The sequence below is a fragment of the Arvicola amphibius genome, chromosome 6 (genome assembly GCF_903992535.2).
Source record: "Arvicola amphibius chromosome 6, mArvAmp1.2, whole genome shotgun sequence".
In the NCBI taxonomy this organism is placed as follows: domain Eukaryota; kingdom Metazoa; phylum Chordata; class Mammalia; order Rodentia; family Cricetidae; genus Arvicola; species Arvicola amphibius.
This window is the reverse complement of record NC_052052.2, coordinates 5,186,983-5,214,551: the sequence shown is the minus strand read 5'-3', so window position 1 is coordinate 5,214,551 and position 27,569 is coordinate 5,186,983. Positions and strand designations below refer to the sequence as shown.

The 27,569-nt window shown below is 49.1% G+C and overlaps 1 protein-coding gene across 1 annotated transcript in view; it reads right to left on the bottom strand.

Moving 5' to 3' along the window:
- Camta1 (calmodulin binding transcription activator 1) overlaps positions 1-27,569 on the bottom strand; it is an 811,989-nt gene that overhangs the window by 27,936 nt on the left and 756,484 nt on the right. The window contains exon 12 of the mRNA XM_038333569.1: positions 791-942. Coding sequence (XP_038189497.1) covers positions 791-942 — 152 coding nt within the window. The remainder of the gene's footprint in view (positions 1-790; positions 943-27,569) is intronic.

The window sequence follows — 27,569 nt, the reverse complement described above, 5'->3', positions numbered from 1 at the left end:
ACCAAGGTATGAGGAGAAAACTGACTCCCCAAAGTTATCCTCGACATCACATGACTGTCATGTATACTGAAGAAAACAGAATTTTTTTTTTTTTTTTTTTTTTTTTGGTTTTTCGAGACAGGGTTTCTCTGTGGCTTTAGAACCTGTCCTGGAACTAGCTCTTGTAGACCAGGCTGGTCAGAAAACAGAATTTAAAAACAAAAGGGGAACAGGTGAATCACTGGTGAGTTCAAGGCCAGCCTGGTCTAAAAGAGCTAGTTCCAGGACAGCTACGACTGTTACACAGGGAAACCCTATCTCGAAAAAACAAAACAAAACAAAACAAAACACAAGGGGATGCACATGTGAAGGATGAGAAGACAGTGTAACGGGATGCTGTTCCTCACTGAACAATATTCCATGAACCATTTTCTGAGTTCATCTTCCGGCTGAATTAAGTTATGCTTTGTATTTCCTAAAACGGGATTAAGACACAGAATATGAAAAAGAAAGACTGGTTGGATCCAGAGTTTCAGCAGACATGCATCGAGCCCTGGCTGCTCCTTCCAACTACCGGGGAACACAGTGAGATCTGAGACCAAGGACAGCTGACAACCCGGGTGGTAAGTCCCTGCACCGAGGTGTCCTCGACACCGCACAACCCGAGCACAGGCAGCAATAAGCAGGTCCCTGGCAATCCTCTCCCAGTCTCCAGATGACGGCAGGAGCAGCAGGGAGGTCACTGGGACCAGGTGCCTCACACACAAGTGAAGCACTAAAACAAACAGAAACCGCCAACGGCAGGGCCTACCTGGGCCTGGCCCCCTCCGGTACCACTTCCGCTGCCACCTCCGTTGCCACCTCCGCTGCTCGTCTGCTTGTGCTGCTGGGAGCCCGTCATCTCGGCCATCCTCCTCTCCATCTGCTCCAGCCGCTCCAGGATGGACATCCTGAACTGGTTATCTAGGGCAGAGCAGGAGGACTGAGGCTGCATTCTAGACGAAAGACATTTGACTTGTGGCCTATGCCAGCTTGGGAGTCTGGCGTCCAAAAGGCTGTCAGTAACTCTGCCAAATGAGGGACTACAGCAGCTCAGCTTCCCCAGCACACATGCAGCCTGTCTCTGCACACCAGGGCGCAGTGTTTACAGCAGCCCCAGTCCCCAGAGAAGGGCCAGAAAAAAATCCCTCTGTGTCAAAAATCTTGCTTTGGGGTTCTTGCTTCTCTATTTCTTTGTGGAATTCCCCATAGAAACAGAGGAGATCTGACAGATGCCCCCTCCCCACCCAGGGCAGACACAGGAAGTGGGTATGGTGAGCTGGTGAGGAAGGAGGCAGGATGGGTATATACAAGGTAAGCACTCAGACAAGTTTAACAGTTTCACTCCTACCTAGGAAAAGGATCAGGCCACTGCTGTGGGAGCTGGAACTGGAACTGAGAAAGCGTGATTCTATACTGCTGAGTGAAGACCAGACAGCACGTCTGTACCCCAGCTGTGTGCATGCAAGCACACACGCAGGGAGAGTCAGGATACGTCATAGGAATAAGAGGAGCCCAAACCATGTTAAAGTCATTAGTACCTGTATTAATGCCACAGATTGTCATAAGTATGGTGCCAGGGCCTTATCAGTGGGGAGGGCAGAACGGGTTTCTTTCTGCAGGAGCACAATTATAATATGCAAAACAGGCAGCTAATGAATGTGTCCAGGGACAGCGGGTGGGCACAGAACCAAGGTAGGAAAGGCAGCCCTTAAGTCTGGTTGGTGTGAGAAGGAAAACCAGATACACCAGCCAGGAATGAAGGGGTGAAAGTGTGTATGGGAGTAAATACAAAGGCCCGAGACAAGACCTACAAGGAGTGGTAGAAGGGGTGGACTGGGGAAGAGAGGGCCAGCTGGAGAGGCGGGCTGCTCGGAACCCCACTGCGCTGCAAACTAACCACACAGCTAGGGCACACTACCCACCTACCATACCTCCAAGTCTAGCTCCTCGGTGGGAAGAGTTCATGTGGGAAACACTGGTTCACACATGTCCACGCTCAGAACATATTATGCCCCAAATGAGCATGCTCACCATCACCTTCTAATGATGAACTATGGTCTTCAGGACCTGGCTGAAGACAGTTACAGCACATTTCTCCCCAGAGTGCGAAAGACACAGCTCTGGTCAGAACACGGTATCTGAGTGACAAGCCTGGAAAGGGTACATCTGCCAGGGCTCCCTGATACTCCACCAGTGGCTCCAGACTGGTGTGGGGGGGGGGTAGTGCTCCCTGCTATCCCACCAGTGGCTCCAGACTGGTGGGGGGGCAGTGCTCCCCGCTATCCCACCAGTGGCTCCAGACTGGTGGGGGGGCAGTGCTCCCCGCTATCCTACCAGTGGCTCCAGACTGGTGAGCGGGGGGCAGTGCTCCCCGCTAACCCACCAGTGGCTCCAGTCTGGTGAGCGGGGAGCAGTGCTCCTTGCTACCCCTCCAGTGGCTCCAGTCTGGTGAGTGGGGCAGTGCTCCCAGCTATCCCACCAGTGGCTCCAGTCTGGTGAGCGGGGGGGGGGGAGCAGTGCTCCTTGCTACCCCTCCAGTGGCTCCAGTCTGGTGAGTAGGGCAGTGCTCCCCGCTATCCCACCAGTGGCTCCAGTCTGGTAAGCGAGGGGCAGTGCTCCCTGCTACCCCACCAGTGGCTCCAGACTGGTGGGGGGGGCAGTGCTCCCCGCTATCCCACCAGTGGCTCCAGTCTGGTAAGCGAGGGGCAGTGCTCCCTGCTACCCCTCCAGTGGCTCCAGTCTGGTGAGTGGGGCAGTGCTCCCAGCTATCCCACCAGTGGCTCCAGACTGGTGGGGAGGCAGTGCTCCCCGCTATCCCACCAGTGTTGCCTAGGCTACTGAGCAGGGCAGCTCACATACAAGAAGGGAAGAAAGGCAGAGGCAAGAGACCCAGGACAGCACCTCTCAAGCTTGCCCTGGCTCTGCACCAACACTCAGGCAGACACCGTTGCTTCACTTTACAGACAGGGACACACAGGGACAACTCCTCTCTGGCCTCTCAAAGGGCCCAGGAAGGAACCATTACTGAAAGACAGAAGCACAGGTTTGAAGTGCCCTGAAAAACGGACTTCTTCCCTGGAAATTTTAAATGCCAACTGTCATCAAATTCCTTTTACTTTACTAAACCAAAACTCTTCCACAAGTCCCAATGTTGTCTCCATGAATACCATTAGCAGAAACAAGTACTGCTCACTCGGGTGAGTGAGAGACCATCCACTTCTGCTCCAGTTTCCCATGCACAAGATACGCCCATCTTGGAGGATTTTACCCAAGTGTCATGCAGGAAAGCCTCAGGATAAAGGTGGGGGATGGAATGAACAGAGAGGCCTTGAGTGATCCCACAGCTCTTCCTGGGAACCTAAATGCTGCAGGAAACAGGTCCCTCTATCAGAAGCCAGCTAGAGACAGAACTCTGCCCTGCAGGGGTTCCTGCAGCTTGACCTCCATTCTTCCCTGGGCCTGTGTCAGCCCATGAAATGATGTAGCTTGATTCTAAACCTTCACAGCTCCCGCAGCTTCTTTGTAATCCTGCACTTTTCCTAGGCACTGTGAACCCGGCAGCCAAGATGAACACCCCCTCATGAGACAAAGTCACACAGGCGCTGAATGTCCTGAGACCTGGTCACACCCACCCATTCCCTGTGGGACACAGCTGGAGTGTGCTGTGCTAAGGGTGGTCACTTGCTCATCCCTCCTACCAGGCCCAGACATGACACACACGAACTCTCCTGGCAAACACTACAACTCCCACACTGGATTCTGATCTCTAGGAACAGGGCTGCCCTGCTGCTATGCACTGAGTGCTTCCATGTATTTGGCTTCTCCAAGGAGCACTGCAGGACGATGCCCAGCCTCTGAATCACGAGGCAAGTAAATGCCTCTTTATAAATCAGCCAGTCTCGAACAGAGCTGCCTCTGTATCCTTGAAAGATGGGAAATATTCTTTAATAATGGTGGAGGAGACAGGAGATGGCTCAGTCCATTAAGCACCTGCCATGCAAGCACGTGTGTGAACTTGAGATTTCCAGTAAAGTAAGCATGTAAGGCTGGAGCAGATATGATAACCTGTCTATAATCCCAGCACTCGGGAGGTAGGGATGGGATCCCTGGGGCAACCTCGACTAGCTGAATCCACCACGCTCCTAGTCTGAGTGTGAGATGATAATGCTGAGAACGTACACACATACAGCAAAACAGAAAGCCCAGGCCTGGTGGCTGCCCTAGAATAAGAGGGTAAGGCAAGATGATCAAGAGTTCAAAGCCTGTCTGGGTAACTTACTGACACACTGTTTCAAAATTTAAAATGCCTGAGGGTTGGGCATAGTGGCTCACACCTTTAATCCTAGAACTCAGGAGGCTGAGTCAAGCAGATCTCTGTGAGTTTGAGGCCAGCCTGGTCTACGTAGCAAGCTCCGGGCCAGCCAGGCTTACACAGTAAGACCCCGTTGAGAGAAAAAGGCAAACACCAAAATGCTTGGGCTGTACACAGTGATACGGTGCTTGCCTCATCAGCCGCTACACCCAACCATTCACACTGCACATGCACGGGTTCCTTGCTGTCATTTCCTAACACAGCACAACCACTGACACAGTGTTTACCTTGCATTACACATGGTAAGCAACTATGACATGATCAAATGCACGGAAGATGGGCAGAGGCTCTATGCAAACACGTCATGCCAGAGACCTGAGCAGTCTTGGAGCCTGGTATCTTTGCGGTGCCTTGAAACCAGTACACTATGGGGACCAAGGAGACACTAAACTTCACTATCTCCATAGAAAATGGACTCTGACACCAGTGATTCTCATTTTAGGAGCGCTTGAGAGACTGCTCGGCTCTATTCCTAGAGTTTCTGATCCCGCAGGTCTGGGTGAGGCCCAGCGGCTGCATTTCTAACAAGCTCTCAGGGGATGCCGCGGATGCTAGTCAGGACCACGTTTCAAGGAGCCTGGCTCAGGCCCTGGCTTGTTTCCACTGTGAAAGAACACCCCTCTCTCTTCCACTCAGTGCTTGGATGACCGTCTGACAGAGCAGATTCCTCCCCAGCACCGCCTTGGGTAAACTCTGCTTGGCCCCATCCACTGCAGCTCTACTGACGAGAATTGGGACACACACTTTCCCCCAAGTGCAGAGCCAACTCAGATCTGCCAGTACTTGAAAACGTTAAGACCCTGTCCTGTCTACCCCCGACACTGCTTGCTGCACCTAGCCAAGCACTAACCACATTCTGTCTTCTTACCAGTTTCTATTCATGGTGGGATGTACTCCCAGGTGTTTGTCTCTGCCCTTCCAACTGGTCTATTTACCTGCAACGGCTTCAGGAAGGGAAAGGTACTTTAGCCATCGTCAGGCTCCTCCCCACAGAACAAGTGCACACATGTACCTGCATCCCAGCTATGAGGTAAATAACCCTGGCTCCTGATTCACCCAAGCTCTCATGAGGACTCTTTTACCTCAACCCACTTTTTGTAGAGGTGGCATTCTTCAACAGTGCAGCGGGAACACAGTAGAAGGAACACAGGAGAGAGATCAGAGCTCTTGGTTGGACCCAGTTAACAGTGTGACCCACCTGATACCGTGTTTCTCTCATCTGTAAAATAGATGCACCAAGGTCTATCTTGTTTGGATTAAATAATCCAACATGTGAGGTCTAAGTGAAGAGACTTCTAAGTGTGAGCTACCGTCACGCTGGCGTCTGCTCCCAAGCCAAAGCTATGGGGCCTTTAAATATACATACATGTAAGTGTATATACATAAATTTTAAACGCATTTTATTTACATATACATGGCTAATACTAACATCTCATTTAACCCCTTGTTACGATGAAGAAACTAACATCATATGGCCCTATCAACCACAGACCTGAGTCCAGTTGTAGCTCACCGCCCGTCTCAGGACTTAGCCAGGACAGGCAGCACTCGGGTCTGAGGCTCCTTGAACTTGTGGCTGTCACTAGCTCTCACTCTTGACTTCCCTAAGTCCGAAGAACACTAACCGGATATCCTGCCGATGGTTCTCCCTTTTAGGGTTATCTGCTGACTAGACAGGGACTTTGGGGTTTTAAAGGAGACACCAGAGGTAGACTGTCCTCCCTCCCTGACATCAGCGGGTCTGAGGTGGTGCATGAATGGTGTGAGCCTGGGCTGTCTGGTTTGGGGAGGGGACTGCTGGACTTGTTTGTAAAGTTGGGATTTTTCTCACAGTCTTTGGAAGCAAGGAACTAACTTCTATGAACAAAGGGAAGGAAGGGTGCTGAATTCCATGTCTTGGGAAGGGGGTCACATGCCATCTGGAGTTCTCCAGTGAGGAAAGAAGTCCTGTTCGTCAGTCACTTGTGTGTACTTATTTTTCACCCTGGTCACAATCAACCCTGTATTACTGACTTCTTGTTCAGTGTCTCTGCTTTAGCCACAAGCTCTTCCAGGCGGGACCCCATGTTTCTCTGTCACGTCACCACCATTTCCCTCTTTTGAGCATGTCCTCAGCCTTCAGGGACGTGTCATTGAAGCTCTGGGTTTGCCTTTATTTCTCCTGCCCAGCCTTAGAAGAAACAATCCCTGTGAGGTGTGGAGTTTGGTTCCTTTCATTGGAGAATTGGTGTGCTGTGAGCTCCCTGTTCTGCTTCAAGGCTGTCAGTGGACAGAGCTAGTGGACATGGGTATGTACACAGACACATGCATCTACAGTAACCCATCCGCTCAGATGTTAAGCTGGAGTCCACACTGACAGCTGAGAATAGTGCTACAATGTTCATTCTTATCCCCTGGGGCCACTGAAACACAGGCAAAAAAGGTAAAAAGAAAAGGTGTTACCTAGACATAGTAAGGCAAGAGAGACATGCTGCAGATTCTGCCCAGTGATGGGTCAGACTGCAAAAGGGGAGGGAGGGAGGGAGAGAGAGCCCCACAGGTATGCAGGGCTGGGACAGTAGCATGCCCGACCATTCTTACTCCAATTCTTACAGTTTCCAACAATATTAGAAAATAGAAGTACAAAGAAAACTACACTCATAACCACGGACAGTTCTGATGGTTACAAAGATCAGAAAGAAAGAAAATATGGCATAACTAATCCCTGCCCAAGAATGTAGAATGGCTTGTTGGTGTGGTGGTGCACACCTTTGAACTCGGGCAGAGGCAGGCAGACCTGTGAGTTCAAATCCAGCCTGGTCTAAGTCACGAGTTCCAGGCCAGCCAGGTCTACATAGTAAGACACTGTCTCAAAAATCACAAAACAACAAACAAGAATGGCTACTTGGGGCTTGTTTTACCTGACTAGCCTTTCCCATTATACAACGAACCATGCAGTCAAAGAGGACATCGCTATTACTCTGATAGGGACCCATTTTAAAACAGTCCAAGTTGACAGTTGCCTAGATCTTTAAAGTTCCCAAGCCCTCTCTGACTGAGCCTGCTGCATCTCCTGCTTGCTCCTGATTTGTACATCCCATTTTAAGTTTTAGGGCCCAGTGATTTCCACGGCTGTGCTGGATGGTTTCTGACATGAGAGCAAATAATTTAAAACACTGGGACAGGGGACTGAAGAGAGGGCACAGCAGTTAAGAGCACTAGCTATTCTTCTAGAGGACCCAGGTTTCCATTTCCAGCACCCACAAGGTGGCTCACAACACCTCTGGCCTCAGTGGGACCAGGCACAGAAACGTTGCACAGACACACATGCAGACAGAACACCCATACCCAGAAAAATAATTAGAAAATTAAAAAAATTAGAAAAATAATTTTTTCAATTAGGATGAGAAATGGCTGAGCAGTTAAGAGCACTTGCTGCTCTTGCAGAGGCCCCACGTTAGGTTCCCAGCACCAATATGAGGGCTCATAACCATCAGTACCTCCAGTTCCAGAGGATATGGCACTCTCTTCTGGTAGTCACAAGTACTGCATGCAAGGGATGCACTTCCATGCAGACAAAACACACATATGAAATAAATCCAAAAACATTTTACAATTAACTCCCTCTCTTTAGATGTATAACGTAAAACTAAGCTCTTTTTTGTAGCGTGGCATGCTCTTTGGCAGCCAGTTCGGGTCACATTTCTGCGTTGTTTCTTGTTTTCTTACACACCAGGAACTTTCCATGCCTCTGGGCTGATGCCGCCCTTTCCCATTGTAAGCCCAGCCATCACTGCCGCAGGTGCATTAACGACAGCTACTGAGCTGCAGAAACCAGGCACCACATGTGTAAGCTCCATTTTCCCAATGGCTACAGGGTTCCACTCTTGACAGGAGAAAGCTGAGGCTTAGGAAGGAGATTCCTTACCCAAGGTCAGGCTGTTTTTAAGCATCAGGGCAGAGATCTGAACACAGGCTGGAATCCGAAGTGTTGTTCTTTCCACTGCGCCCAGTTCCCGTTCCCTCTATTGCCCTCTGTCCTAAGAGAACTCAGCAGACAAATGTGCACTTGTTTTCCTGTCTGTCATTCCACTACTGGCAAGATTTGTGCGTGGCTTTTGGGAAGCAGGGATCTGGCACCACAGTGGATGAGTGCTCAGGGGAAGGAGTATTGTTTTCTAATTTAAGCACCTGGGAGCCAGGCTATTGATGAGGTCATTTACAGACTGGCCAAGGACTCTGAGAATTTCACTGTCTAGGTGAATCTAGGCGCCAATCAGCAGTTCCTACTGTCTGCTTCGGTGGATAGGGATTGGCTGAGATGGTCAAAGTGCAATGAAGCTGAATTGGAGGGTGGATGGTTTAAAAGACAGTGTTTACCTGGTTGCTCCCCACCCCCTTTGTTCTCAGCTCAGGTAAAGAAATGATGTCACTACATGGTGTTGGCGGAGAAGCCTGGCAGCAAAACGCGACCATCTGACGTCCTCAGACACAAGCTGGAACTTCCCAGCAGAGCAATGTCACTTTTCTGCAGCCGCTGGCGCTGCACACTAAAAATATCACTGACCCCTAACTGTTAGATGCTCCCTTTTCTCTTGGGAAGTGGGCTACGTGAATGACTGACTGGCCACAGAGCATACCTTCATGATTAAGCAGAGCTGTAATCAGTTACCAAAGCATTAAACAGGTCCGTCGGGTTAAACTGCTATGTAAACATGAAATTTTAATTATGTGAAACGAAAGAAATCTTCTCTAGAAGAACCTCGGACGCATGCTTGGGCACGGGCGCCTGCAACTGGGCTAATGCGCAATACACACAGAGACGCATTGTGGGCACTGAGTCACTTCAGTCTTGTTGCCAGAGCAGAAGAAAGTTTGCCTTGGCAGGTAAATGAATGAAGGAGCATCATCAAATACCACCTGCTATTTTAAAACACGTTATTTGTGTCTCAAGTGCACATGTGCCTCCTGTTGCTATTTGGACAGGGAATGAGAAGCCGTCTCTCGTTCCATTTACAGCCCTTGGCCTCGGTGACAGCAAGAGCTGACAAAGCAGGAGGCATGGCTCGAACTATTTCTGTAAAGAACTGTAATTGCTGCTTAGGAAGTCTCCTGAATGTTTCAGGAAGCTTGGAAAGATGGGAAAATTGAAGTCACTTCATTCCTTCTCAGAATAAACAGGACCACTGGAGTCCATTAAGCTGCTTCTCCCTGGCAAGCCGTGTAAGATGTCTGAGTGCAGAGGGAAGGGTAAGGGCCAGTCTGAGATAAGGCACACGCTGTACCACTCCGATTTTCCAAAGCAACTGCTAAATTTAGCCTTAGGAAAAAAACTGCCATACTCCACTTTTTAAAAACCCTCCAACTCTGCAGACTAAAACGCTAGAATGGGAGGTCAGGGTGCTTCCTCCAGCTTGTCCATTTGCAGCGGTTTGGGACTCCAATTTCTCCGCATCTTTGTTCCACACAATTCTGAGTGAGAGTCTTAGGAATGCCCAGAACTCTTCCGGGAGAATGCTGAACAAAAACAACTGCCGGTAGCACCGGGGAGCAAAGCAAACCTAACGATTCCCTCCTGCTTGCAGTTGTCCAATATGAGAGCCAGAGGTGCAAGGGAAAACCCCAGGGTTCTGTGGGATGTCCGAGGAGCTCAGCCATCGCTGCAAGAGCACTACGCCGGAGAGAGCCCCAAGTTACTGCAGGAACTGACCTTGCTATCAATGAAGGACAATCCACCTGGATTTCAAGGCAGCAAAACAGCAGCTAGTTAGAATCGAAGAGAACAGGATTCCGACCGAGGACCAGAGGGTCAGTGCCCACTTTCACAGAGTCCCCCTTTACATATGCTAACTTTTCAGAAGGCAACCAAATCGGAGAGCAGCCTCCTCAACAATCCAAGCGCACTGAGAAAAAAATACAATACACAATGAAACCCACCGTTCTGGACAATGAATGTAGGCTAATAAAAAAATATGATGAACAGGAAAGGAGTCATCAGACAGACACGGGGGAAGCAGGTTACACTGAAGCCTGAGAAGGTTCTTCAAAGACAAGTGCTAGCCTTAGACTCAGGGACAGACAGGAAGACACACGGGTGGCAGGAAAGCTAACTGGCTTGTATGAAGGAAATTCAGAGCAAAGCCCCTAACGCCTAAGGACTAAAAAGGACAAGGAATGAAGCAGGCAGAACCGCCAGAAGGAGTGAACACCGCAATCAAGTAAAGGCAAGTTGGCTGTTTCATGGTTATAGGTGTCACCAAAAGCCACTTAAAATTCTTTGGGAGTCCCCAAGAAGCTGCCAGTATGTCCAGCTTGACTACAAGCTTGCAGCATACAGGGCACACAACAGAAATATGCACAAAGCTGAGTGTGGTGGCGCACACCTTAATCCCAGCACTTGGGAGGCAGAAGCAGTTGGATCTCTGTGAGTTCAAGGCCAGCCTGGTCTACAGAATTCAAGACAGCCAAGACTATGTAGAAACACCATCTCAAAAAGTCCAAAATTAAAAATTGAAAAAGAAATATGCACTGAGAAATAACAGCAAATTTCACCCATCTGAGAGGTAAGATGTGAACCTCAGTAACGAGCTATTGACATTTTTACAACGATTTGTTTTTTTCTAATCAAGTCACTAAAAGTAATTCCTTGCTTTGTTTACCAATTGCTTTGGTTTGGTTTTGTTCTCTGAGACAGGGTAACCTGCAGCTCAGACTCATTATGTAGCCAAGACCGACTATCAACTCCTGACCCTTCTTCCTCCACCTCCAACTGCTGAGGTTACAGGCATGTGCCACCACACACACCCACAACTTCCTGCCCTTCATTTGGCATGACCATCTTTTATCTATCCTATCAAAGATATATCAAGGACCAGGCCTCTGAAACAAACAAAACACCTCATTATATGACACCATGTAGTGACTTCTACTGGGGCCACTTTCCCCATAAAAGCAGTGCTCTGTAAGGTTGGAAAGAGGCCAGAGGAAGCAGAGGGGGAAAACTCAGTGCAGAAGAAAGGATGTTTTAGGGCCCTTGGGGAAGAGCAGGCAGATAAACCTGGTCTACCAGCTTCTAGCTAGGACGTCCATCCACAGGGACGCTCAGCATCCACTTAGGATGTCCATCCACAGGGATGCTCAGCATCCAGTTAGGACGTCCATCCACAGGGACGCTCAGTATCCAGTTAGGACGTACATCTACAGGGACGCTCAGCATCCAGTTAGGACGTCCATCCACAGGGACACTCAGCATCCAGTTAGGACATCCATCTACAGAGATGCTCAGCTTCCAGTTAGGACATCCATCCACGGGGATGTCCCAAGTTCCTGCTGGCTTCCAGTATCTGAGAAACCGTGCAGTCTACACACTGGATGGAAGAATTCCCTTGCTATTTCCTGACTCGCTCACTCTCCATGTGTTGTCAGACGCCTGTGGTTGGCAAGGCTTGTCTCTCGGGCTGATTTTGGGGACGTCACCTGCATAGACACATCCTGTAGACTTGCTAAGTTGTGAGGATGTTAAGGTCCCAGATGATTCAAAAGCTTTTTATTTTATATTGGTTTTTCGAGACAGGGTTTCTCTCTAGCTTTGGAGCCCGTTCTGCAACTAGCTCTTATAGACCAGGTTGGCCTCCAGCTCACAGAGATCCACCTGTCTCTGCCTCCTGAATGCTGGGATTAAAGGAGTGCGCCACTATCGTTCAGCTTATTTATTTTGAGACAGCCACTATCGTTCGGCTTATTTATTTTGAGACAGTGTCTCACTATGTAGCTGTGCTGGCCTGAAGCTCCCTACATAGACTAGACAGGCCTTGAACTCACAGAGATTCCTACCTCTGCCTCACAAGTGCTGGGATTAAAGGTGTACACCACCACGCCCAGCCTAACATTTTATTTTTTAAAACAGGGAGTTCTACGATGGCATATTTCTACCTTACAACTTGAACATTTAATAACCATATCTTTTCACAATGCTATAAACTCTGAAACATAGGCAAAGTTCCTTTTAAATGAATCGAGTGAAATACATAGACTTAGAAAGAAACAGCCCTAATTCCTAAAATAGGGGACATACTGCAGGTAAATCTCAATACATAAAATTAAAGACATTTCAGAACTCATCACAGGTCTTTCTGATAAAAGAATAAACATTTTGTTAAATTCAGCATACTTCTTGAAACACTGTATCTGTGAAGGGAACAACTGGTTTTAGGAAGTGCTTGGTCCTCAGAATCTTCCCTCAAGAGGACTGTTTGGTCCTGGGCTCCATCTGCTGCATCAGAACAAGTCCTCATCTGCGCAGGGCTCCTTCCATGTGGTGACAGTGGGAGGACACTTAGCACTTTGTGTCAGCCAGGGGTTGTCACTAGGGGTGACTTCAGTCAAGTGTGGGGGTCCTGTCCTGCCATCCTCATACACACCCCCAACATGGACTTCCTGAACCCATTCCGAGCATGATTCAAAAGGTATGGGGGACAGTTAAAAAAACAGAACAAAAGGTTAATAACGATTTCCGGTAACCATGGATGCCAGCCTGACACACGGCACTTCCTCCTTCCTCACTTTTCACGGCTTTCCCTCTCTGCTCCAGTCTGTTCCCCCAGAGTCCATTTAGTCTGCTCCTTACCCTTACTTAGTTGGTGGCAATCCTGGATGCCGCATCTGTTTGAGGTGGCTGATGAAAATGTATACAATCGGAGCTGGAGAGATGGCTCAGAGGTTAAGAGTACTGGCTGCTTTTTGAGAGGTCCTGAGTTCAATTCCCAGCAACCACATGGTGGCTCACAACCATCTATGAGATCTGGTACCCTCTTCTGGTGGGCAGGTATACATGTAGACAGAACATTGTATACGAAAGGAAGGAAGGAAGGGAGGGAGGGAGGGAGGAAGGGAGGGAGGGAGGAAAGAAAGAAAGAAAGAAAGAAAGAAAGAAAGAAAGAAAAGAAATGTATACGACTATGGCAAATTAGATGAGGCAAAGTCAAGAATCAGGAAAGAAAAATGCTCAGCTCAAGCAGTTATGCAGAAATCAACACAAAGTGCTCCAAAGGGGTTTAAAGGGAGTCCTCGATTTCACTCAGCAAAGCAGATAAAACAGAGGCCACTGATTTCAGGACCACAACCTGCCACCTGCCTGGATGCATGACTTTCCCTGTACCAAAATCTAGAAGACAGACTGGAAGGGTGGCTCGGCAGAAGACAGACGGGAAGGGTGGCTCGGCAGGTAGAAAGCTACTGCTCTTTCAGAAGTCACAGATTTGGTTCCCAGCACCCGTGCTGAGCAGCTCAGGACTGCTTGAGTCTGGTTCAGGGGATCTAGTGCCCTCTTCTGGCTTCTGTAGGGAGTGCACCCACAGGCACAAACCTACACAAAGATACAACACACAGAAGCACATAGGCATGAATCTGAAAGAAACTTCTTCCATGGGTCCTAACAAGAATGCTATGATTTCAGATTCCAGCTTCCTTGTAGTAAAAACAGTGCTGGGTTTCAACAAGTCCACAAAAAAGCCCAATGTTGTTGGGACCAATTGAGTCCTGGCCTTCAGCTGTTCTTCCTTGCTAGAGCCTTCTAATTGAAGTTACTAAAAGCTGTGCTTTACCTAGAGGATCAGAGGATGGGATTTTCACCTGTTGGCCATTGACTGCAGGGTATTTAACCCTCCATGGTGCTTTTAAAGAGGGGCTTTTGTACCAGCGATTAGAGTTCCCTGTGTCGGCCTGTCTCTGCGTGTGTTTCCTCAACCTCCAGCCCCTTGCCTGAGGCTCGCGAACTGGAGCAGAAGGGGGGGGGGCACAGTGCGCGGCACAATGTAATCTGACTTCTCAACGGTCTGATGAAATGGCTTAGGCCAATGACAAATTAACCAGGACTGCACAATCAACTAACCAAAAAAACTACAAAAAAATTACTGTTTTAAATAAGTTTATGCTGTTTTTATACCTATCCCAGGCTGCATGTGGCACACAAGTCACAGGCTGGATACCCATGGTATATCTGCCATGCGAGGTAGCCACCACCAACATACTGCCCTTGATTTAGACTAAGACCACATGTCAAAGCGCACCTCCTTCATAAAAATACTTTATCCGCCCATGTGTGTTATCAGCAGCAGGAACTGACTCTCAAATACTTAGTGGGGATAGCTGAACCCCGTATCCCTTCCCCACTACCCCATATTCTACCTTAGGAGACTCCTTCAGTCACGACAGCTCCCCTCAGACACCAGCTGCCACACGAGGACCTCCGTAACCTCCGTTCTCTTTTCTCTCTCATGGTTTTGACTCTAAGATACCTCAGAAATATCTGTGTCAAGCTCTTTGCTCCATTTGGATAAAAAAACAAGACTGCAAGTATAACACAAGAGTAACATTAGGGGTGTGCCATCCAGAAATTTAAATTACTCTCAGGCATTACTTTAAGCAGTTCTGAGATGGTTCTGTGGGTAAAGGGCTTGTCGCCAAGGCTGGCAGTGTGACTTCCACCCCCATGACCCACACGATGGAAGGAGAGAACCGACCCCCTGTCCTCTGGCTCCACATGCACACCATGGCATGCACATCCGCACACAAACATAGATAAACATACCAAAAACAAAGTATTGAGAGTACTAGGCATATCACTTTTCCTAGTGTCTTTCTGAGTTCTGTATGACTTAAGAATCCTCACCAAAAATGTTCCCATTTACTAAAATTATTTTCTATGTAAACTTTTGCTCAAGTATTGTTGTTGTATGCATGTGAGGTTCATTACTCCCTGGTTTGAGACACATTGAGTGTATATTACATGTTGATATATTATGTAAATTATGCAGTTCAGTGCTTTATAGTACATATGTGACACATGACTGCCCATGTGATGGTAGTCATTTCACCCCTGCAAGTGTGCACAATTTATTGCAGACTGAAGGGTTTTGATCTCAGGCTAACCCAGAGGTCTAGCACTGTTTAAAATAGGAAGTATTACTGACGGGCTTACAGGCTTTTTTTTTTTTTAAAAAAAAAAAGTCTCCCCTAGTCACAGGAATTTAATAGCTGTTTCCCAGCTGGGGCCCTGTGGGGGTTGCAGATGGTACAGCCCTGCTAGAGGAAGCACAGGAACTGGGAGTGGGTGTCGAGATTAAAAGCTCTCAGCTCCATGCTTGCATCTAGAGACGTGACCAATCACCTCTGTTTCTGCTGCTCACTGCCCCTTGCCGGCCACGATGGACTTTAATCCCCCCGGACCCCTAAGCCCAATTAACGCTTCCCTCTCTAGGCTGCCTCAGAGACAGTGTTATCACAGTTTGTACACTTTTAGAGTTATTAGTGTTCCCTATTGTTTTACGTCAGTAACCAAAACACCTTTTACGCCTTGAAAAGCCAAAGGCATTGATTCTGGCTAGAGTAGAATGAATGGTTTCTTTCACAAGAAAAGACAACGAGATCCCTAAATACAATCTTCGCTGAGCAGTCCAAACCACAAGTGTGTAATGCTAAGAAACAGAATCCTATTTTTCTGAAAATGGAATGACCATTCGTCCACAATTCCTGAGTCACTGAGCACTATGGGTTCTGGTGTCTCCTCACTAAAGATGGGGACAATAGCAAGAACACACAATGCTGAGTTCGTGGTTTCAGAGAGACGATTTGGTGTAAGGACCAAAAAGTGGAGGTTCCCACAATGTGCCCCCCTAATATCCCCTCCTCTGACTGCAGTTCTGGTGGGGAACACAACGTTTGTGACCCTTCCTCGGAGCCATATATCCAAATCCTCTGGCATTGGCAGACGGGGCCTCTGGTGAGTAGGTGGCTCCAGGTGGAGTCCTCATGAACAGAGATCCCAGAGAATCATCTTGTTCTTCCCTACCGCAATAATACGAAAGGCTGGCAGCACATCACCCAGGAGGACACAACCACAGAGGGAGGCACCCCGATCTGGGACTTCCAGTCTCCAGAACTCTGGAAACGACTGTGGCTTATGACTGCCTGCTGGGGATACGGTAACGTCACAGCAGTCCGGACTAAAAACTGTTCTTGCCCTAGACTCAAGGTGGTGCTGGCACCGAATCTTACTCGACGTGAGTGCCACCCCTTCTCATGTACAAGGCTGGACACTCGACTCCAACTGGCCAGAATCCACAAAATGGTTCATCTGGGCCAATAAGGGCATTTTCAGGAAGTTCTGGGAAGGAAGAGCTGTCTTCCCAGATAGGTCCCCTAAACTGGCGGGGTGTAAGATTGCAGCTGAGAGCGGGCCACTTCAGGATCCTTATGACATCACTTGGGTGCCCAGACCCAGAGGACCTAAGGAAAGGGCCAAATCTGGTCTTAATATGAGTCAGTGGACTCCCTTTATACATAATCTCATTCAAGGGGGGTTTTGTCATTTGCAGCTCTAAGAAAGGCTGGGATGGGGCCGGTGAGAGGGCTCAGTGGGTAAAGGTGTTCTTCCTGCAAACCTGGCCATCTGATTTCAATCCCCAGAAACCACATAAGAGATGGGAGCAGGCAAGGGACTCCACAATGATGTCCTTCGGCCTCTACCCCACGTCATAACATGTATACATACTCATACACAGCAACAGACTCACCCTATACTGTTTCTTTGTTTAATTTTTAAAGGAAGGGCTGAAGTGATGGCTCATCAGTTAAGAGCACCAGCTGCTCTTCCAGAGGACCCAGGTTCGATTCCCAACACCTACATGGTAGCTCACAACTGGTTATAATTCCAGTTCTAGGGGATCGAAAGCCCTCTTCTAGCTTCTATGGACACTAGGCAAGCACAGGGTCCACATATATACATGCAGGCATAACATGTATACACATAAGATAAAGTTCATTTTTTAAATTTAAGAAAGATGTGGGGTGACTCTATGAAAATGTTGATCTTTTTGCTAAATAGCAAAGAATTCTATTTTTCATGTATAAGTAAAATATTCTTTATCACTAACTATATATTAGTATTACCCTAACATTGCTTGATTTTTCTCAGAATATTGGGTAAATTATGGCAGAAACAAGCTGTCACGCTTGTGTGGAGCCCAACTTAATGCTCATTACCCACAGAAATCAGAAAGATGGCAAAGGCAGACTGTGCTCTGGCCTTGGTTGAGACCATCTGTTGTCGAATCTGTGTCTCCAAGAATCTTAACTCTTCAAGCCTTGGGTTGCTGCCGAACGCGGTGGCACAGACACATCCCACAGAGCAGAATCACAAACACCAGAACTGAAAGACAGTCTAGGAATTTCTAATTCAATGGCTTTTGACTTCTTCTGAGTGTGGCCTACTGCAAAAGAACCCACTAAGCAGACAGATAGGTACACGTGTGCGCGCTCATGCACACACCTGAAACAAGACTCCCCAATCCATACTTATGTGCAACACACTTTGACTTAAAAACCCATTGGTAATGACCCACTAAATCCACTTCCTGAACCACTTACAGCTTTGGGAGACAGATAAGAGACTGCGATTCAGGGATATAAAACAATGTCCCTATTGGTTTAGTTAGTGGTAAAGTGAAGACACAACCCTAGGACCTATCTCATTACTGTTATGACATGAAACAGCTGTCACCTATACAGAATCCTCAACAGCAAGCACCCCCGACAACCCTAAGAAACCCAGGAAGAAGATCCACACGTGACCTAAGCTATCATATACGAGTACAGCGTCCACAGTTTCCAGGGCCACCTCAAGACCATCTAAGAAGGAACACACACCTAGAAGAGACCTTGAACCGACCTCAATGGGAGAGCTTGTGACGGTTGCGTCTAGACGGCCAGGAGACAACACTAAACCCGATGCCTGAGTAGGAGCAGGCGGAGTTCAAGCTTCAGAGTATTCTCACTTGGATTCTGGTTCTGTTTAGCAAGGAGCATGAGGCTGAATGGTATCTTTATTAATATGTATCAAGTTCTAACTCCTAGACTGTATCACACCAGTAGGGGAAACAAGGGATAGTTCATATGCCACCCTCCACACACCCTTAACGGCCACTCATTCAATCCAGATGATGGTAAGGGCTATGCCAATGAGGTGAGACCTGAGTCAAGCTTGGAGAACAGACAGAGTTTAACACTGAGTGTTGGTGTGTGGAAGTTCATGGGCCTGACTGCAAGCCTGGAAAGACCTGGATGGTGGTAACAGTTAACAGGAGACATTGCTTGGATAGCAGGGAGTGACTTCCCGGGTGACAAAAGCAACTGCTTGTCTGCCTATTGTGCAGTAACCCGAATGCAGGCACACCAGGGAACAGTAGAGTCACTGGGCTTCCGGGCTTTGCTCAGGAGGAGGGTAAATCTATTCACACAGGTCTCAGCACGTCTGGGCACCACGGTCCTCATGACATGAGGTGACAACACTCGTGTGTTACCCAGTAGGCTAATAAGCACTTCCTAAATGTTAACTGTGGCTAATATTAACACTGGTTGTCAATGTAATGATACATATCGTCTGGATTTCTCCCATTAGCATTTAAAAAAAATCACCTGATGGCTGTCTGACTTCATATGAGATATTCAAAAAAGGGTCGGAAAGATAAAATTACCCACATGCTGTTTTAGTCTACAACTGTCAGACAGCCTAAAGAGAAATTTATGGCCAACCCCTAGGAAGTTTCCCTGATGCCCCCCCCCCCCGCCCCCGTACCTTCCCTTCCCTTTGTCTAATCCTCTTTTATTTCATCTATTTTTATCTATATCTCAGTAGCCTCCCTCAGGCATCCCCACCCCCACCCGTTTGGAAGGTGTGTTACGCACAAATAGACCACACCACACATGGCTGCCAGAAGCTTTTTGGCAAAGAAATACGTAGCTGAAAGGAGCTCCCAAATATCAGGCTCGGGCGCCGTGACGCTCTGCTCACGTTTAATAATGAAGACCTGGCACCAGACTGAGAGCCTCCCTCTTTTGACAGTATCGATGGGACACAAACATTTAGAGAGAGCAGAACCCTTTAAAGATGCGAAGATCCAAGAGCACACAGTGAAGCGTGGGGAGCAGAGGAAGGGAGGTGTACTCAGCTGGGAAAGGAGGAAGGACTTCCAGAAAACCAGGCAGAGCTGCGCTAAGCTTAACAAAATGGTCTCCACTGATTTTTACTAGGCAACATGCAAACTTGTGTTTTGTATGCATATATTCAATTCTCTCTAAATACTTTTTTTTAAAAGGAAGGCTACACACACAGTACTGTCACTTCCGAAGCTCACGAGAAAGCATGACACACCCGAAGTCATTGTGACAGATTTCCAATGACTAGATTTCCAATGACTAGAAACTCTAGATCCCCCAATTTACGCGTCCCACACTGCCAGGGGACAGCCAGCCCTTCTAGCACGGAGCCTGGAATCCTAGCTGTCAGTACGAGCTTCACGCCTCCTCCTACGGATACTTTCACTGTCAACTGACTCTTCCTCTTGATTTGCTTGTGTGAAATAAAGAATTCTCAGTCCCACCTGTTATCCACGAATTCTGTAACAGTCCAAGCACATTACACAGCAGTGACAGCTATTCTAGGTAGGAGGACCCAGCTCAGTCCTGAATAGAAGGCTAAAGGAAAGCGGGAAACACCACGCCTGTGATTTAAAACTCTTAAAACATGCAAGGCTGTTTTCCATAAACGATCTGTGTCCACTTGGGTTGTCCAGGATAGAATTAACCAGACCCGCTGAGGTTCTTAAACAATTTGTGACACTCCTCTGCTTTGCTTCACTACCAAAACAAATTAACCCTATAAGTAAACACGACTTTCTGGAACAGTAAAGGTTATCGCTCCCTAAATCCAATACAAAGAAAAAAGTCCCACAAGGAAATTTGCTGTCTAGCGATTCTGGTTTTCAAATAACAAATGATTTACCTACCTACCTACACACACGCACGCACAAACACGCAAGGGAAAGCACTGGGTGCTGCTTTAATGATTCTGTTTATTGGATTTCTGAGCAATAGTTTCTGTGCACACTGGTTCTGGAGGGAGACTGTGCAGTCCGTTTGTTCATTCTGCCATAGAACTGCTTGGGAGCACAGTTAGAAACTGCTTGAGTGTGGCCTCCCTGAGAGGAGAAACAACCAATTCAGCCAAGGTGAGCAGCACTCCCGGAGATCCCAGAGCCTTCCTAGCTGTTTACTAGGTCGCTTTCTTTATCAGCTACCTCAGGTTCGCCAAAAGAAAACAGACCAAACACCAGAGGACCAAGCAGGAAGGTGAGACCCGAAGATAATACGCACGCCGTGGATATGCGTTTTGATGTTAGATCTTAGCCTAGGGGTTCTGACAAAGCTAGGTGCTACCTCTTAACGCTGTGCAAATCACGGAGAAATCAAGAGAGTAAGAGGGGCTCCCTAGGGTGTGCTACGCGGGTGGCAGCGAAGAAGAACGTACCCTCCCTCCAATGCCCTGCTTCTGGGCTGCAGGTAAGCCAAGCTCTCAGGAAGTTCTTCCACACCTTCCCTCTCAACTTTCCTGGGGCGCATGAAAAACAAAGCAGCCTTCGCTGCACTCGGGTGCACTTTGCTTGCACCACCGGTGCTGAGCCGGGCTGCGGCCGCCGCGCGGGGGAACCGGGCGAGGGGCGCGGGCCGGCGGGCAGAAAGGAGGGGAAGCTCAGCGCAGCGGCGGAGCAGGAGCGCGCCCCCCGCCCGCGCGCCCCCGCCGCGCCGCACATAAACACGCGCGCTCCAGAAACGCGCGCCGGCGCCCGGCCCCGCGCGCGCCCCAGCTCACGTAAACACACTCCGTTTCCCACGAGCCCGCGTGCGTGCCTCACACCTGCTCTGCGCACGCTCACCCAAACACACGCCCTCCTGTAAACACGGGCCTCGCGCCCGTGATGGCTCCAGACACAAGGCTCGGTTCCCCACGTTCACTCCGCCATCCACGCACGCTGCCCCACTCGCTCCCAAAGCACGCGCGTCTTACACGCAGTCCTCAAAGGTACTTGCTCGGGCGACCGCACTTCCCCCAGTCGCTCCAGAAACACGCCCCCACAACACCAGGTCCCCGTGCACGCTTCAGGCTTCAGTCGCGCCATAAACACGCGCGCACCCACTACCGTGCCTGTCAAAACACAGCCCGGACGTCCTCGTTCCCCCCACGCGCTCTAGAACCACGCGTGCCCGCACCTTGCTTCCCCCGACGCTCCTCTTCCTCACTCTCTCGCGCCCCCGCGGACACGCGTGCTGCCCCCACGCCCGTCCTCCCGCCCGCGCACCAGCCTCCGCCTTCGCCCCTCCGCCACGCACACACTCACTGGGACGTGGGAGAACAGTAGTCACCCTTGGTCCGCTCGGCGCCCAGCCGCCCGTGCCCGGCTCTCCGCCCCGCCCGGCCCCGCCCGAGTCGCTCCACTCCACACGCCGCCGCTGGAACGACGCGCTGGGCTCTGGGTACCGCGGTCTCCCCGCCACAGCCCGAGTGCGCTGCCACGGCCAATGGAGGGGCGCGGCGGTGAGCTCACCGGGCCCGGCTCCGCCCCCAGATCCTCGAGGGCCAATCGAAGCGCGCTACGTCACCCGGAGCCGGGCAGAAGCAGGTGTGGGGCGCGGAGCGGCTCGGCGCGCGGACTGCGCCGGAACTGCGCCCAGCCTGGCGGCGTCGCGCTGGACGGCGTCGGGCCGGGCCTTGAGGGCGTCGCGCGCGCGTGGGGCTGCGTGGGCCCCGAGCCGCCGCCCTGTGCTCGAGGCCGCTCCTTCCGCCTCCAGCCTGGATGCACTTCGTAGTCAGGGCGTCTCCCGGCGCGACGGCCCGCCGGGCCAGCACGTTCCCCGCAGCTCCTAGCTGCGCAGCGCCGTCGGGTGGGCCCGGGAGCCCGTTCCCAGGGGCCCTGCGCCCCGGCGTCTGCAATGCAGAGAGCGGGGGAGGGGGTTCTGCTCTGGCCTAGGTGGGGCCCGCAAGGCTGTGACAGTGACTTTGCATCCCCTGGGAGTTCAAGGCTCTTCCCATTTCTGTGGTCAGAGCTCCAAGTCCTTAGCTTAGAGTCAAGGGGCCTCCGCCTACTCAGATGTAGCCCGGTTGTCCCCAACTTGTAGCGCTGTAATCACCCACTTGGATACTTCGCCAAAACATATTCTCTTGCCTCCTGCCACAAAGCTAAACAGAACTCTCAAGGCTCTTTGTTCCCCCCCACAGTCTCCGTAGGCATCCCAGGGGGATGCCACGGGCCCTTAATTCTCTCAGACATTTATATCTTACCGTTATTCACTTAACCACTCACCCAGCCAAGACCTTGCACATAGAAAGTGTGACTCACACATGCTTCTGAAGGACCATCTTTTGTTTTTCCTTTATATTGTCTATTAACTTTAAAGATGATGTTACATCCTTTCTGCTAATCTGGGTTAAAAGTCACTACATAACAAAGGTAGGAGCGTCTTGGCCCTACCCAATCACACTATGAAAATGACACTTTTGCATAGTCCTTAAATTCCAACAACCAAAGGTGAATCAGTGACTACAATCCAGGTGTAGGATGCCCTGCGCTCACACACAAAAAGCGAGTGGGTGGTGGACAGTCTCTCTTGGGGTCTGGCCACAGACCGAACATAAGCAAGTCCAGTTTGGAAGCCTGCTTTGGCAGTCAGGACTCCACAGCATCACCACAATCCCACTAGGTCCCTCAGAGTCCACCAGCCTCTACTCTGGTCCCACACAGGAACCGCACAACTTCCCAACTCCCCTTCATGTGCTAGGGGAACTTCTGTCGAACCCTAAGACTTGCCTCAAGCCTCACCACACTTTGCGCTTTTTCTGCCTCTGTGGGCAGAACCATGCCGACGACACTGTCTACTCTGGAACTTCCTCTCTCTAAGGGACACAGTGCACAGGCAGTAGTTAAGGACCCTTTAACTTTGGACACAGACTACCCAAATTCAGAGCCAGATGCTGTCACTTTTCACCTATGCATCCTGCTCTGTGTTGTTTCTTTGTATCTGCAGGGCAATTGCTACTAGGTGATGGAAGGCACATCATGAGCACACCATGAAGTTAGCTATTGTTGCTTTCTGAACTAAATCAGGGTACCTTGAGGGTTCTGAGCAGTAATTAGAAGTTAAGAGGCTGGATAGTTCTGAATTTCAAGTGATGTTCTGGTGTTGATCTGAGCAGTTTTGGTTTGTATGTATAACTTGTGCATTATTCCACGTGTATAGTGTAATTCATCAAGATCTTAAAGATTAGCAAGGTGGCCCTAATAAGTCCGTGAACAACCACAGTATAGCTGGGCACGCTTTGTGTCTGCAGTTAATTGCTGGACTGCTTTGGATCGACTATGACCAATATCCAAACTGGGTGAATGAGACAAACTTAAGGACCCACATCTGCCCTGCGCTCCAACATGCCAGGGAATGCATGATGACGAGCATCCAGGCACCAAGACTGAACTAAGAAGTAGAAACAGGGATCCCCAGGTTGCGCTCCCCCCACCATGTGAGAAAGCTCTTTGTCTTATTTTGGTCTGTTTTTGTTTTACAGGAAGGGGCAGAGCTCACCCCGGGTATCCCAGCTGTCTAGGGAGAGCCCCCAGAGAGTGTATGACTGATCTTTCCTTCGTTTTCCAGCAACCCCTTGTCCACAAGGCATGAGAAGCAAGGGGGGCTGATGGCTGCCGCAGTACAGGAGGCATGGTTGAGCTCCCCTGTCCAGGCTGCGGTCTACAGGTGGGAGCGTTCTGTCTAGGCAGTCTGCAATAATGGCTCTGCAGTAGGAATGGCCTTTTCCTATTCGTCTGATGGCATAGTCTCCTAGGAGGCTCTTCCTGCGACTGAGTCACCACTAAACCACAGGAACAAGAATCCTCCTTGGCCAGGGCACAGGGAGCCAGGTGGAGCTGCTTGTGTGACTGACTCAGAACTCTGACAGTGTGCTCCAACTGAGGCCCACAGGTGGTTGGTTGCTCCAACTTGATTCTCCTCTAGGTTAAAAAATGAAAGGGTAAGGCATGCGTGTGACTCAAGCTTTCATTGTGACTGGGTCCTCTTCTGAAATGGGGAAAAAGAAGGCTTTCATGAGTTAGTCCACTTGGCCGGACCCAGGCCAAGTGCAGTTTTTGTCCCTCGGGCAGATACAATCTGCTGTTATCTTAGTCCAACCTCTGCTCACTGGGGACCCTAAGTGCCGATGGGGAAGAAGGGAACTACAGTTCACTGGGTCCCTGTTATCTATTGCTGCTGTGCTGGGCACTCGGATCCATTACTGCTCATTCTCAGCAAGTAGGACGGAGAATAAGACAAAGGCTTCAAGAAGGCAGGTAACTTGCTCCAGACTAGGCAGCTGGCCAGCAGTAGACCTGGATTGCAGCCTCTGAAACTGCTCCCAATTTGTCCTGTTCCAAGGCACTTAAAAAGTGCCGCCTGCAAGTTACCATAAAATGAGTTTCAGGCGCACAGCAGAAAGGCCAGGCCATTCGCATTTCTGGTTGCCCGTCTTCAGGGATGCTTTGCACTGGCTGGAATCCTTGGATGTTCGATGTGACTGTGTGATTTTCTTTGGCCAGTGAAAGGGAGAATGACTTGTACCATTACAGACAGGAATTAGAAGGGCCAGTGATGTGCCCACCACACTCATTTCCCCAGCCCGGATGACTGGGAAGGCTTGTTTATATGAAGTGGTGGCCCCTGCCTGCCTAGTTCCTTGGAGGTGCGTCACAGGCTGAGCCCTCCCTCCCAGCAACAGGCACCACGCTGGAGTAGGACTGACAAACCACTGACATCAAACACTGAACTGTTTGTTACCGTAGCATAGCCGAACTTCTCCTATGTGATAACAACCGAGTATGCTTCTGGATAGAGCAACTTCCAATAAATGAAAATACAAACAGGATCACAGTGAATATTTTAACATGAGTAAGGGGCTGGAGAGTTGGCTCAGCAGTTAGAGCACTGGCTGCTCTTCTAGAGGACCTGGGTTCGATTCCCAGCACCCACATGGTGGCTCACAATGGCCTGTAATTCAGTTCCAGGGGATCTGTCACCATCTATGGCCTTCTCAGACTCCAGGCATGCACATGGTGCACATACATACAAGTAGACGCATACGCACAAAAGTAAAATCTTTTAAAAATTCTAAATGTAAGTGCAATGTGCATATCTGTGTCTTTAAAAAACAGCAGGAATGATAGGTAATATAATAGATAAAGAGCCTTTCCAACAAAAGGGCAGGAAAACTGGATATTCCCATGCAAAAGAGTGAAAGGGGACCCTTCCTTACCTCCTGTGGTACATGCAACTTAACTCACAGTCCACAACAAAAATCTACATTCTACAGTCCAAACTATAGGACTCCTCAGAACATCTTAGTGGTAAGTCTTCATGACTTGGGGGTTGCTATTGACTTCTTAAATACGATCTCAAAAATACAAGCCATCAAAGGGACAATAAACAGAACTTATGCAAATACAGCTGTACTTCAAAGAACACTACAGAAAGAAAAGGCAATTCATTAAAAAGAGAAAATATCTGTAAACTACATGACTAAAAAGGGACTTTCATCTAAAACTAAGAATTCTTGGCAGATTAAATTTAAAAGAAAATAACTCAGTGTTCAACGGGATCTAGATGAGTTTGTGATAAACAAATGACCAGTAAAGACACGAGAAGGTGTCTGGTGAAATTGTCATCACTAAAGAGTGCAAATCAAAACCACAGCGCGCTAGACGTGGTGGCGCACACCTTTAACTTCAACACTGCACTTGCGAGGCAGAGGCAGGGGGATCTCTGTGAGTTTGAGGCCAGCCTGATCCACATACTGAGTTCCAGGCCAGCCAGGGCTAGAGAGTGAGACTGTCCTAACAAAACCAAACCAACAGCATCATCAACAACAAAAGAACACAACAAGACAGCCACGAGGCAACAACAGTAACAGACAGACAATGACAAGAGCTGGCAAGAGGCGGAACAGAACTCCTGAGCACTGCCAGTGGGAACGCCAGATGGTGCCATGGCTTTAGGAAGCAGACTGGCACTTCCTCTGGGTGGGGCTTCAGTTATTATACAGTCCAGCAATTCCCCTCCTAGCTATGGACCCAAGAGAAATGAAAACTGATGTTTGTACGTGTGGATGTTTGTTTGGTAATAAGATGGAAGGAAGGACAGATACACACAACACAATGCACCCAGAACGTAGCATGCCGGATGGATAAATAAATACATAAATAAACAAACAAATTCCAGCCTTAAGGCCACGCATACCCTCATTCCATCTACAGGCAATGCCAAGCACAGGCAGGTTCATAGAGAGGAAGTTGATTACTAGTTGTTAAGGGCTCAGCTGTGGGCTGGGAAGGGATGGGGAATGACCATTACATGAATATGGAGGCTTCTAGAACTAAGTTTCTACTGGTGACTGCATAACCGTGTGGATAGACTAGAGACTTCTGAATTGGGAACTTGAAAAGGTGTGGGTCTGGAAAGCTGGCTCAGGGGTGAGAGCACTGACTGCTCTTCCAGAGGACCTGCACTCAGTTTCCAGTACCCACATGGCAGCTCAAAACCATTTATAATTCCAGTTCCGGGGATCCAATGCCTTCTTCTGCCATCTGGGGGCATGTCACCCACATATGGTGCACAGACATACATGACGGCAAAACGCCTATTCTTATAACAATGCATAAATTCTTTAAATTAAAAAAAATCATGTAATATGGGGGGCTGGAAGGATGGCTCAGAGGTTAAGAGCATTGCCTGCTCTTCCAAGGGTCCTGAGTTCAATTCCCAGCCACCACATGGTGGCTCATAACCATCTGTAATGGGGTCTGGTGCCCTTTTCTGGCCTTCAGGCATATACACAGACAGAATATTGTATACATAATAAATAAATAAATATTTTTTTAAAAAAATCATGTAGTATGTTGACGATATTACAAAAAAACTGTGAAACACACACACACACACACACACACACACACGAGACAAACAAGAAAACAGTATTAAGTCTAAGTTTTAGAAAGAAGACTGGACCTCAGAAAGAGACGCCATGTCAGGAGGGCTCAAGGCTAACCTCGTGTCAGGAGGGCTAAGCCCTTCATGTCCAGCCCTTTGTGTGAGGCAGCAAGGGGAAAACTCTGGGTAGATAAGGCTCTGCTTCAGGACTTCAGCTCTTCTCAGTGACTAGCCTCCACAGGGGAGGCTCCCTATCACATGACAGTGACTTCAGGAGTAGCAGGCCAGTAGATGGCCATTTCTAACAGTACTTCTGGAGGGTGTGAGAAAAGCCCACGGTGGT